Raw genomic sequence first — 13028 nt, 5'->3', positions numbered from 1 at the left:
TTTCAAATCATGTACGCTGTACACCGACTTTTGTACGGGGAGAAACTTTTTTAAAAATCGCCAATATTTATGAAAAACGATCTCAACACGACTGTTTTGGCTAAAATCCAGATAGTCTCTTAGGCTGGTAGCCAACGACGCTACCGTCATCGATCGTATGTATTTTTTTAGCATTGCGTACAGCAATATCGATAAAGGATGACATAAACATGCGTAGATATACATAGAGTAAATATCGTGGAAGCAAGCATGGAGGAGCCACATAGTAAGAAACGAGTTACCGCGAGTAAACATGCGTCGTACGGTGCTTGTACGTTTTTTGGGGGGTTTGTACGGGGAATCATAATCATTTATAAGGGCAGTTATCGGCAGAGGTTGACAGGTATGCAGTCGTTAACTTAATGTCTCTTCCTTGTTCATTTTAGGCTGATTATAAGTGTCTTTTTGTTGATTTTCGGTCATTACCTCTGCATTTTGTGGCATTCTGACATCTGCAACATTTTAGATCGGAAATGCTCATTACGTAGTAAAGATTTGATCCATTCTGGTAGGTTCCTTTGGGCCTGAACAATGTCTTGTTTGTACCGCAACATGAAAATGTGCCCACTGCAATACTCACACTTTATTTGAACATCCATATCAATTAATATTTGTTCTCATCATCCTATTTTGGTCCAGCCTATTTTGACGGTTTCATTGCACCCTATTAAATATGTTGTGATGAGTGCTTTAGTCACCAACGATTGACACTTTAACAAAATTTTTAAATAGTTCAAAAAATCTGATGGAAGAGGGGACAAGGTGCAAGCATGTCTACAAACTTTGTAGGTGGAGGACACCGTAACATGAGAACTTTGCGTATTGGAGTTATTTAGTGCTGCACATTAACCTGAGGGCGATCAAAGTCTCCTTGACGGTTAACGCCGCCGGCTGGTCTGGCGCCAGCGTGATCGATGGATGGCATTTGGGCATTATGAGGCGTTACGCTTCGCTACGAGCCGGCGGAGGAAAGATGTAACCTTTTGGGCCATCCGCAGTCTGCCGTCCCTTTTTCCTTCTCATTAACTTGCCCATCGAGGTCGAGGCTATGGGATAGATGATAACACAAAGATGGTTTGAAATAAATACATTAAAAACCTTCCTCAGGCTTTTTGCGGGTCTCCTTGTGATGACCAGGCCTACTGTCAGAGTTAGTGGTGTTATGTACTCACAGTGATTATTTATCTTGTTTGTATTTACTCAATTGACTTACCTAATCCAACTAATATTTACTTTTATTTGAATTGCTAAATCCTTCAATTTCTTGCTGCTTAACATACGATGATCCGTTGTCCAACAAAGTTAGCTTTGTATCTGACACGAAACCTACCTAGAAAATAACTCTTTGTTTGGATTAAAATATGCCCCTAACATTAAAAAAAAATGCTCGCTAAAAATTAGGTACTATATACTGGAGTCAGATGTCGAACAGCGTGTGTGCTCATCCATTAAAGAAAAATAGCCAAAAACTTTACTTGAAACAAATCTAGAGTTTCCTATCATTCCCATCTTCTAGATAGGAATTTGACCCAAGATGCACAGCTGCGACAACAGAAATGGTGCAAAAAAATGTTGATTTATTTGGCCGGAGGACAGCAAACTTTTCAATCCGTGGAAAGTCTCGGTCCCGTGTTCCTTGACGTTCCTTCATACATGTGAGCATCCACTCATCCGTCTCTGTCTCCCTTTTTCATTTTCCAACATCGCCAACGCCATTTTTCATCATTTGTCCTGCCCGTGGCTGGAATTGAGATGGCCTGTTTCGATCATTTTCTTCATTCGAATTATCTTTGGGTGGCTGTTTGTTCCCTTCTTTCCACATTTATACCATTTTCTTTTAGTTTTTGTTGCTATTTCTATAAATGTTATTGACGGTCATTCGGGAAATTTTGGGATTGAGTTTTGGAGCTTCATTTACAGAAAACATTATTAAACAGTGGGTGCATGCCGCTTTTTCCTGTGTTTGCCTTGGATGAATACATAATTCACTTAGGCTTCAATTTTTGTTTGCTGGGATCCCCGTGTTTGTTCATTTTGCAGGCGTTGTCGCCCTCTTGTGGAAAAAAGTGTCATGTGCACTTCAACCTTTAAAAAAAAAGACAAATAGTCACGCCAATGGCGGACTTGGAGTGTCAAAAATAAATCACTATGGTTAGTACATAAAAGCAAAGCCTTTGCCTTACTTTGATGATGGAAATTCCCACCAAGAAGTGTATTGTTTGGGCGTGCGAATGGTTTTCTGTCACTCTGCACATATGTGCATGAAAACATAAAAAATATGGACGTAAATATATGAATTTGTCTCTAAATTCATGTATCTTCAATGGTTAAAAATCGTTTTTACTGTTGAATATAGAATTGAACTATGTCGCACAGTGACGACATTGGGAGGCGACAAAAGAGGAACTAAATGGTATACTACTAGCATGTTAACTCCAATAAATTAGAGTTTGTTTTCCTCCCTTCAATGGATTTTATGACCCACATACAGAACGCTAATTGAATTATTTTCTTTTTCTTTTTTTAAGAAAATGAAATTTAGGCAGGACGGCAGGGTGGCTTTTGGCGTAGCCTCAATGTCACTTCCGTCTTTGTGCGGGTGACGTCATTCTCCTCCACAAATAAAATGTGAGCGTAAACAGCGTTCCGAACGACTTAAATGATTTTGGGCGTCGTCTTTTAAGGCCAAACGGTGATGGGCTCGGTTAAAAAGGACAACAGACTAACCAGTTGGCAAAGCTTCTCATGCGTCGCTTTTTCGGGAATATTTAGCAAAAGCGCTACGTCGCCCCTGGAAGTGGTGAAGATTAAAAGTCAGGTGGGAACATTTCACTGCAAAAAGGGATTCGGGCAGACTTTTCTCCTCATCTACCAAAATGAGGGACTCAAAGGCTTTTGGAAAGGAAACCTCACCTCTTGTCTTCGTTTGTTTCCCTACACGGCAGTCCACTTGAGTACCTATAGAAAGTAAGTATATATATTTTAAAAGCCCTTTAATTAGAAACCTTGTGTCATTTATTGACATGGGAGGCATTTTTTCCAAATCATCTTAAAGTTGTGAGGTCGGGTTTAAAAGTTTGTGTGGTGTGCCGTGCCAAAAGTGAGCATGTTGAATTATTAATACTCAATAAGTGCATACTACAACGAAATGCGTGTCCAAATAAATAATAGACGATTTTTTTGTAGGTGCAGCAGTAGTAGTTTGTTTTGACGTTATCGTCTACTTCCTGTTTTTCGAAGGCCCGTCATTTTTAGCCAATCATGAGGCTTTATTTTCTCAGACAATGTGGGAAATGTAATTGTGTGACGTCGGTGTTGCAAGATTATATGGCGAAAAGATCCAAAAGTCAGTAGTTTATACTCTCGCCATTTGAGAAAAAGGTTTTATAAAATGTGTATCTAAATGTATTAAATACATTTATATTTCGTAAATGTATTTTTAATGACCCACTTCCTGTATTCTGAGAGGACCTGATCTTTTTCTAGCCAATAGGCAGCCTTTATTTTCTGTCGTACCCTTAGCGCCCATTCGTTGGGTGGGGGGCGATAAATCAAGAATATGACAACAATATTTGCAGTATCTTGCTTAGTGATCTAATTTGAAATAGTTAATTATCGTTGAAACAAAAAAATAGTGGTAATTATCCATTTCAGGAATGGCGTTTTGGGATACATCATACTTGTTATTGTTGTTATAGCCTTCCCTAAGGGTATAAATTTAGAACTCCTACTATGTTAGGTTACTATCGGGCACAACGTGATGTACCAGCGGCCACGTGATGATAAATATACACGGACATGCTTGCAACACCAGCCTGTCAATTGTTATATTTATAATATGTAATAAAAAAAAGTTTATTTTCCGAGAAGTGGAGGATGACAATGAAGGGGTTCATTTATTTCCTTGTATTATAATTACAAATGATGAAGTTTCTCTCTTCATACAGTACAACTAACATTAGTGTTTAGTTTGGCAAGGGAAAAAATACAGTAACAGCATAATTCAATGGTTTTCTTATTCCTGGCTAAAGCCTGAATATCTGCATTTTAAATATGTATCATGTTGTTTTTTGTGGTGCTCAAGCCTGCTGTCGTGTTGCTTTCAACGCCCTCTCGTGGTTACTAGTGCAACTCTCTTGGTTATTCGACGTGCTGCCAGTTTGAACAGAATTGTCTAGAAAGTTGGGTGGTTAGCATGTCGGTCTCACAGCTCTGGGGTCCTGGGTTCAAATCCAGGTCGGTCTACCTTTGTGGAGTTTGCAACGGTTTAAAACGACGGACCCCAAAGAATTTCTTTCACGTGATGTAGAAAGAAGTAATTTTGTTCCCGCAATTTTATGACGTTTTTCTCCCAAGATTATCTTTTTAATATGACATGAAAAGCAGTTTTGTGATCATACAAATTTTACGTCGCCAAGAGTTGATTTCCGTTATACCAAACAACATTTAAATTAAAAATAAAGCCACAAAAATAACTTCAATCTCGTAATGTTACAACGTTTCTCTCAAAATATCATAATGTAAGACATCTTGGTAGGTAATTTGCTCAACATGAATGAAATGAATGATATTTTCATCCTTTGTTGTGGGGTACAGTTTGGACACCCTTGCTCTAGTGAGTTTTGAGTTTATAATCCTGCATTTGTGTTCAGGATCGTCCACCTCCACGTAGACCAAGTGGGCGTCATCTCCCAGGCGAGGGCCATCATGGCGGGCGGGCTTGCTGGCGTGGCCGCGGCCCTGCTCACGTATCCTCTAGAGGTGGCCGAAACCAGGCTGATCGCCCAGAACTGCAGGGAACCTTCGTACGTGGGCGTAATGCGCACACTGGCCAAGATCCAAAGCTCTGAAGGACTGCTAGCCCTCTACAGGGGATTCTCACTCACCGTCTTGGGTACGTGTCAGCGCTGCTCGGTTGAAACGAAAACTACTGTATGATTTTTTTAATTTTCATAGTGTAAGGAGGGGGATGTCTGATTTTTATATGTTCATTACGGTGAATATGAAAATGTTCATTAATATGTGCTCTCGTTTATTAAATAAATCAAACTTTTATGATGGAATAAGGAGAAAAGTAATATATTGATTGGCAGAAGTTTCAAATTTGAAAGAAAAGAAGATGATAGTTATCGTGATAATTATCAACATAGACTGATCATTTATTTTATCGTGATAACAATTTTTGTCATAACAGCTGTACTGAACTGCCTTTTCTCACAATGGTCGCTGGGGGGTGCTGGAGCCTATCCCAACCCACTATAGGAACTCAATTCGTGGCCAGCCAATTGCAAGGCACAACGAGACGGACAACCATTCACATTCACACTCTAACATACTAATAGGAGCAATTTGTAGTGTTTAAGCGGCCTACCAAGCATGTGTTTTGGATGTGGGAGGAAACTGGTGTACCCGGAGAATACTCACTCAAACCCAGAGGGTATATGCAAACATACAGTGAGGACCACCTGGGATCGAACCCTCGACCCCAGGACTGTGAGGCGGATGTGCTAGCCACTTTTCTACTAGGCCTTTTCTTTGAATATTTTTTAAATTTTTATACTTGTTCCTAGGTGCTTTTCCGTTCTCGCTGGGATGCTACCTGGTGTACACCAATGTGGACAGAGTGTGGCTGGAGCCTCCTTTCCGCTTATCTCCTCTGCAAAACTTCATCAACGGCTGCTTGGCGGCAGCCGTGGCACAAACACTCTCCTACCCGTTTGAGACTGTTAAACGCAAAATGCAAGTAAGTTACCATTTTCTGTTCCTGTTTTGAAGTATTAAGAAAAGAACAAAAAATGGCATTGCAACTACAGGGAAAATATTAAAGGACACAATAGAGCATCAATCCATCCTGATCCCAGAGAAAAAATTCCATTCCAAGGAAGGGTTTTCAAGGACACCCCGTAACAATGGCAGCACCCGGCACACCGTTCTTCATTTGCTTCCAAGTGTGTACAATATTATTGGCGGGTGGCAGCTGGGAATGCCGAAGTAGACGCTTTAGATAAAACGTCTAAAGATAGACCCTGTCTATCAGCCGTATGACTTTGAAACACACCCCGCGTGCTCTCCTCATAATATTTCGAATTGTTCTGAGATTTTACACCAGTAGACATCCGATCCATTTGAAATGGTAGATATGAATTATCACAAATGCAAATCCATTGGACATCGTGCACTGTCAATGGTAGGCAAAATAGATAACAAACCTATTTTATAGCATTGGAGGAAAGCATGAGTACATTTAAAATTCTGTTCATTCATTCATTTGCCAAACTACTTAACCCAGGGGTGGTCAAGTCCGGTCCTCGATCGAGCGCGCCTATCCAGTCTGTTTTCCATATCTCCCTCCTCTACCACACCTGAATAAAATGATCAATTCATTGTCAAGCTGTCCAGAAGCTTCATGCTGATCCCGATTATTTGATTCAGGTGGAGTGAGACATGAAAAACAGACTGGATAAGGCCTCTCCACCCCTGGCTTATCCTAACGAAGGTCGTGAGAGGTTCTAGGCTTTATCGCAGCCTACTATGGGCCCTAGGTGGGGGAAATCCTCTTTTGGTGACCAGTCAATTGCAGGGCACAAGGAAATGGACAACCATTCACGCTCTCACTAATACCTAAGGGCAATTTAGAGTGCTTGGGACTTATTTTTTGCCGTCGTGGACCTCATCCATGGAGCATTAAGCCTCCTCCACACTTCTGTCTTAAGTTGTCGCCCTCCGCATACGCCGGTCCGCGAGAAAATAGAAAGGGCTTTACCAGTCCGCGGTGTGAAAAAGTTTGGGCACCGCAGCCCCAGAGTGGTCGCCAGTTAGCCCCAGGGCCAATGGGCCCACATTCAACCATCAACACTTGCAATCATACCGCCACCAGCAGGAATCGAGCCCATGCCCACTGAACCGAAGTCCAGCGAGTGAACCTCTACAGCAGGGGTGGTGTCCAAACTATTCCACAAACGGCAGTAATGGTTGCAGGATTTCATTCCAACCCATCAAGAGGACACCTTTTCACCAATCTGGTGTCCTACAAGTGCAATCAGTTGATTGCAGTCATGTGCTTCTTGTTTTCTGCACAAATCTCATTGGTCAAAGTTCCTGTGCTGGATCGGTTGGAACAAAAACCTGCACCCACAGCGGCCCTCAAGGACCGGTTTGGCCACCCCTTCTCTACACAATCAGGTGGCTATTAGATAGGTATATTGTCTATTGTATTATATTGCTTTTCTCTGTCCTTGTTTTTTTTCCCCCACTACCGTTCCAAGTCATTTGCCGGCTTCGTCATGAAAACGAACTAGTTTCTCGTGCTGTTATAGACCTCGGCGGGATATTTTCCAGAATGGGAGGAGTAAATGAAGTGCTCTGACTCTGTATTATTACGGTATTTCTCGCCGGAAGCAGGAGAGACGTTAACACGTGTGGTCGTCCTTGCAGGCGCAGAGTTCCCGACTTCCACATTACGGTGGCGTGGACGTACATTTCAACGGTGTAACTGACTGCTTCGTACAGGTGGTCAAAAATAAGGGTGTGCTTTCTCTCTGGGGCGGACTTGCTGCCAACACCATAAAGGTACGCCCTGACATTATCATTTGTGTGGAACAGGGGTGTCAACTGTCAAGCATACAGTTTGCGGGCCTAAGCAATGGAAGACCATAGCTGCCAGAATTTCAAAATAAATAATCAGTCAAGAAATAGATAAAAGTAAATGATATACAAAAATAAGAAATGCCTCATACAAAACTACCTGTGGAAATAAATCCAAAATAAAGATCAGACTGCATCAACCTGGAATTCTCTTTAAAAAGCCCCAAATTCAATCGACAGCCACCAATAAATAGCAAATTGTCAGGAAATTATCCTACATTTGCAGGATGTAACCTAAGGAGACAACAGACCAATAGGAAATTACCCAAAATCAACAGAACATCACCTGGAAATGTCCTCAAATCAATAGGCAGTGACTACATAATATACCAGAAAATGCAAGAAATGCCCTAAAATCCAAAAGTGTACATGAAGTGTACAAGAAGGCTAAATTGCAATTGACAATGATGGAGATCCAAGTCACTTAAACGGGATGAACTGGCTCAGACTACTCATGTTTCAGTGCTACTCCATCATCCTTCTCCATTTTGACTGGCTGGAATGAGCTCATTCACCCCTCCCATCAAAAATGGATTGGACATCTACCATCGTCAATGGTAGCTAATGAATTAAATAAGTGCCCTGTAAGTGTTCAAAATCAAAAGCCTAATTTTGTATCACATTTTTTTTCCACAGCTCTTGTGACAGTTCACTTAAATAAAATTTAAAAAACGGGTTGTTACCGAAACATGAAAAATACAATACACATGACCTTAAGATGCAATCCTCTTCACCCGTTATAAAGCACTCCTTAAACTAATTCCCTTCCTTCCATGGCATTTTTGACTGTGATTACTAGGGTTCAAGTCAAGGTGAGCCCATTTCAAAGTTTGGTTCGCTCCATATTTACAAGTAGGAGGTGAAATGTGCCCAGCGGAAGGCAGGCGAGAGGGTCGCACGAGAAACAATGCCAAGCGAGTAATTAATAGCAGGGGTATCATGAGGGCAAACTCACCCTGGGAACAGTGTGCTGCGTTCTCTGGTTTCAGCTTAAATGTCAAGGTGGCTGCAAGTGCTTTAATGCAAAAGTCCAAACGGACAATTCTGGGATCGCGTTTGTGAAGACATAAAACTCAATGTGCATTTTCATCATCATATTTAATCAGTCAGTGTCTGTAAATGCAGCCTAACTACTTTGGAAAATGGCGAACTGTCCCCCATAAAGATTTCCAATAATGGTGTTTTAGCTGTTCATTTCTCTCAGAAATACGCAGAAACACTTGGGAACAATTTAACATGATCAACTAGCCTTGCATGAATGTTTTTGGGATTTGGGAAACAAAAGTTCACGGGGAGAACATGCAAGCCCCACAAAAAGGGTCAGAACCCCTCAAGGGTTGAACCCTGTAAGACAGATCTACTAACCATTCTTCCACCTGACTGCCCCTATATGACTAATGTAATATAAAATATCACTTGTTCAAATATAATGAGTTTGTCTTTGTGTAGACGCACTTCTGAAATACAATGGTACCTCTACTTACGAAATTAATTGATTCCAGAACTTTTTTCGTAAGTTGAAAATTTGGTAAATAGAGCAGTACTTTATGTAAATTGTAATTGTAATTCTCTCCGGACTAAATTGTGAATTGTGCCATTTTTTTTCAGATTGTACCTTACTTCGGACTCCTCTTTGCCTGCTTCGAGTTGTGCAAGCAGCTTTGCCTGTACCGCAATGGTTACATCGTATCGCCGTTGAGCTACACGCCGGCACCCGGCGTGGATCAGAGCCTGGGCCCGGCCGAACTCCAGGAAGTCAATCGCTACCTGAGGAACAGGAGCTTTCGCGCCGACATCGGAAACCGCTGGTGATGCACATCATATTTCAAAATGGACCTATCCCGATTTATTTATTTCAATTTTTACACAACTTTTAAGTTATTTACCTATTAACACATTTTGTATGTATTCTTGTTTGGTTTAACTTGCACAGCATTAACAGCAATAGATCTCTAACCCATTTTTGATAGGGAATATTAATTCATCTTTTCCACTCAAATTAGATTAGAGGGTTCACACTGTGAATGGCTGTTTAATTTAGCTGCCATAAAGGACTCTTTGAAACCATGACGTGCCTTAATATTAATTCGCAAAACAGCTTTATTTCTGTAAATTGATGCTTGGAAATTTAAAACTGTTTTGATAAATGCTCTTTTGTATTTGACTTTTTTTTGCATTGATTCTGATTGAATCAATAAACAGTTCATAAAAAGTTACTTGCTTTGTGGCTTCATGGAAAATTAGTGTGAGTGACGCATGCGTGTGATCAGCTGATTCAGTTATTTAATTTTCCACATGTGCAAACTTGACGAGTGAAAGCTAAAGTAGTTTAACAGATGGGGTGACCTTTATGCACTACTACAGCATTGACAACCTCACATGACATGGAGACTTTGACTATCAAATGACATTTGATTTTATCACAACAGCTAAAATTTGTATTGAAGCACACAGATGTTTTTTTTCAGACAATTAGTAAAGGGAAAAGTGCAGGCACAGTAACTTTACGTCTGTTTGTAGTCTTGAAACATCGTATGTTGAGACTGCAGTCAAATTCTTCAGAGGACAAACACCGCCCACTCCCTTATGCTCCACCAATGCCAGCCGATAGGGAAAATGGGAGGTTTTGTCCTCAGCCTTCAACTCTTTAAAACTCTTCTCCCCTTCTTGTTCTCTGGTCATTTCAACCGGAGGCGGTTATTTTCCTTTTTTTTTTCCCCCCTTACGCATTACTTTTTTAAATTATTTTTTAAACGTTTTTTTTGTAAGCCAAGAGAATGAGTGAACAAGCAGTTTCTTTCGCCAAGGACTTCTTGGCCGGTGGTATCGCTGCCGCTATTTCCAAGACCGCCGTCGCCCCCATTGAGAGGGTCAAACTCCTGCTTCAGGTCAATAACATTCCGATTATATATTCTACTTATATTTATGTGTATGTGTGTGTGTATATGTGTGTGTGTATGTGTGTGTATGTGTGTGTATATGTGTGTGTGTGTGTATATGTGTGTGTATATGTGTGTGTGTATGTGTGTGTTTGTGTGTATGAAACTGTTTTGAAACAATAAAATTCTAATAAACCACCACATTTACAATTATTTTTAGTGTGCATATATTTTTTGGGGACACCTTGTATATATTATTATTACAATTACCGGCTTCTAATATCTTCAAGAAGGAAAACTTGCACAACTTTCTTTTTTTGAGCACCCCCACCCCAAAAAAAAACTATAAAAAAGAAAATGTTTCTATCAAACTCCTTCAGTTCAGTTGGCGATAGTAAACGTCCAATCATATAAAACTAGAGATGTCCCAAATCTGTTCACCCACAATTCATTTAAGCTGCTTTGTCTGTCCTGGTTCAAAAGGATTGGATGTCTATTCTCGTCAATGGCAATCAAGGAGGTCAGATGCTTATAAATAAAGAATTTGGACCATTTTAAGTCATGCTAATGAATAACTTAACCACGACAGGTCCAACATGCAAGCAAACAGATTTCTGCGGACATGCAGTACAAGGGCATCATGGACTGTGTGGTGCGCATCCCCAAGGAGCAGGGCTTCCTGGCCTTCTGGCGTGGCAATCTAGCCAACGTCATCCGCTACTTCCCCACGCAAGCCCTCAACTTTGCCTTCAAGGACAAATACAAGAAGATCTTCCTTGATGGCGTGGACAAACACAAGCAGTTCTGGCGTTACTTTGCCGGCAACCTGGCTTCTGGCGGCGCCGCGGGGGCCACCTCCCTGTGTTTCGTATACCCGCTGGATTTTGCCAGGACGCGTCTGGCGGCTGACGTCGGCAAGGCGGGTGGCGGGCGAGAGTTCAAAGGCTTGGGTGACTGCCTGGTCAAGATCAGCAAGTCGGACGGCATCAAAGGGCTCTACCAAGGTTTTAGCGTCTCCGTGCAAGGGATCATCATTTACAGGGCCGCCTACTTTGGTGTTTATGACACGGCGAAAGGTCCGTTGGTGTCCCTTTTTCAACCCCTGCCACTCTCATCCACACTTTCATGAATGACGTCAACATGGATTTTTTTCAGGCATGCTCCCTGATCCCAAAAACACGCACATCATGGTGAGCTGGATGATCGCTCAGTCGGTGACCGCAGTGGCCGGGCTGGTGTCTTACCCGTTCGACACAGTCCGACGTCGAATGATGATGCAGTCAGGACGTAAAGGAGGTGAGTCAATTAGTCCAACTCAAATGAACAAATATTGAATCATTTTTTGTGCTATGTGATATTTAAAAAAAAAAAAAAAACTATATATGTAACGAGTGGTTAGCGTGTCGGCCTCACAGCTCTGGGGTCCTAAGTTCAAGTCCAGGTCGGTCCATCTGTGTTTCATATTCTATCTCATATAATGGCAATAAAAGCATCCAATTCAATTGGGTGTCTCACAACAACCACTATCTATGTTTCAAGATTTTCCTACATACCTGTCCACCTCAGCTAAATGTTCTCCTTATTAGTGATTGCAATTCCCCTTATTAATAAAAATAAAACAAATAATAATCTAAAATAGGCATTGTCGTCATCATTGACCCGACAAAAAGCCTAATTGTACTCATTCCGAGCCGCGTATGGGGAAATTGGAAATTAAGCAATTCAAAACCGCACAAATGCCATGCCGCAGATATTTTCTCACACACACACACATACACACACACACACACACACACACACACACACACACACACACACACACACACACACACACACAAACACACACACAGGGCACAGGTAAAAGTCTAAAATGCTATACAAAGTGGACAGCTTTCAACCCTGGTAGAAGGGCTTTTGGCGCCACCCGGCAGACAAAAAATGCTATTACGTCTCCCATAATAACGGCTGCGGAGGAAACAGCGGCGCAAGGCCAATTTTCAGATGCTTGCTGTTCATTTTAAGACATTAATAAATACGTCAGAATTTTTCTGTGATATTGTTTTTTTTCTCTCAGCTGACATCATGTACAGTGGCACCATCGATTGCTGGCGCAAAATTGCCCGTGACGAAGGAGGCAAGGCTTTCTTTAAGGGGGCGTGGTCTAACGTGCTCCGAGGAATGGGCGGAGCCTTTGTGCTGGTCTTGTACGACGAACTCAAAAAAGTGCTGTAATGTGTCGCTTTAGGGGCCCTCATCGCCACTGTCTAACGTATTTTGTACATTGGGAAGGACTACAGTATATATTTATAAGGGACCAACTAGTATTCGGCTACTAGTTGTACCACTGTGGGGCATTAAAATCTGTTTTGTCGTGTGTTTTTGTTTAGAGGCGTTCATATTGTTCCCTCAATGAGAGGAAAGATAACGAAGAAATAAAGGTGACTCAGTGAGTGAACATACTGCCTG

The 13028-nt window shown here is 41.4% G+C and overlaps 2 protein-coding genes across 3 annotated transcripts; both read left to right on the top strand.

Annotated features, from left to right (window-relative positions):
• The first annotated feature begins 2584 nt into the window (after positions 1–2584).
• Positions 2585–9899, top strand: slc25a43 (solute carrier family 25 member 43). 2 transcript variants are annotated; one of them, XM_077733621.1, is made up of 5 exons: positions 2597–3006; positions 4692–4933; positions 5610–5782; positions 7474–7608; positions 9292–9899. In XM_077733621.1, the coding sequence occupies exons 1-5, from the start codon at positions 2735–2737 to the stop codon at positions 9493–9495; spliced, it is 1026 nt and encodes a 341-aa protein (XP_077589747.1). In that variant the 5' UTR covers positions 2597–2734; the 3' UTR covers positions 9496–9899. The 2 variants fall into 2 exon arrangements, with proteins under 2 accessions (XP_077589748.1, XP_077589747.1); XM_077733622.1 differs by lacking the exon at positions 7474–7608 and having other exon boundaries at positions 2585–3006.
• A 475-nt stretch (positions 9900–10374) lies between these two features.
• Positions 10375–13017, top strand: slc25a5 (solute carrier family 25 member 5). The gene is made up of 4 exons (XM_077732790.1): positions 10375–10571; positions 11152–11638; positions 11718–11858; positions 12637–13017. Exons 1-4 carry the CDS (start codon positions 10461–10463, stop codon positions 12792–12794), a joined length of 897 nt encoding a protein of 298 aa, XP_077588916.1. The 5' UTR covers positions 10375–10460; the 3' UTR covers positions 12795–13017.
• The last annotated feature ends 11 nt before the right edge of the window (positions 13018–13028 follow it).

This window comes from Stigmatopora nigra, chromosome 14, assembly GCF_051989575.1.
Source record: "Stigmatopora nigra isolate UIUO_SnigA chromosome 14, RoL_Snig_1.1, whole genome shotgun sequence".
NCBI classification, from domain to species: Eukaryota; Metazoa; Chordata; class Actinopteri; order Syngnathiformes; family Syngnathidae; genus Stigmatopora; species Stigmatopora nigra.
This window is presented reverse-complemented; position numbering and strand designations above follow the sequence as displayed.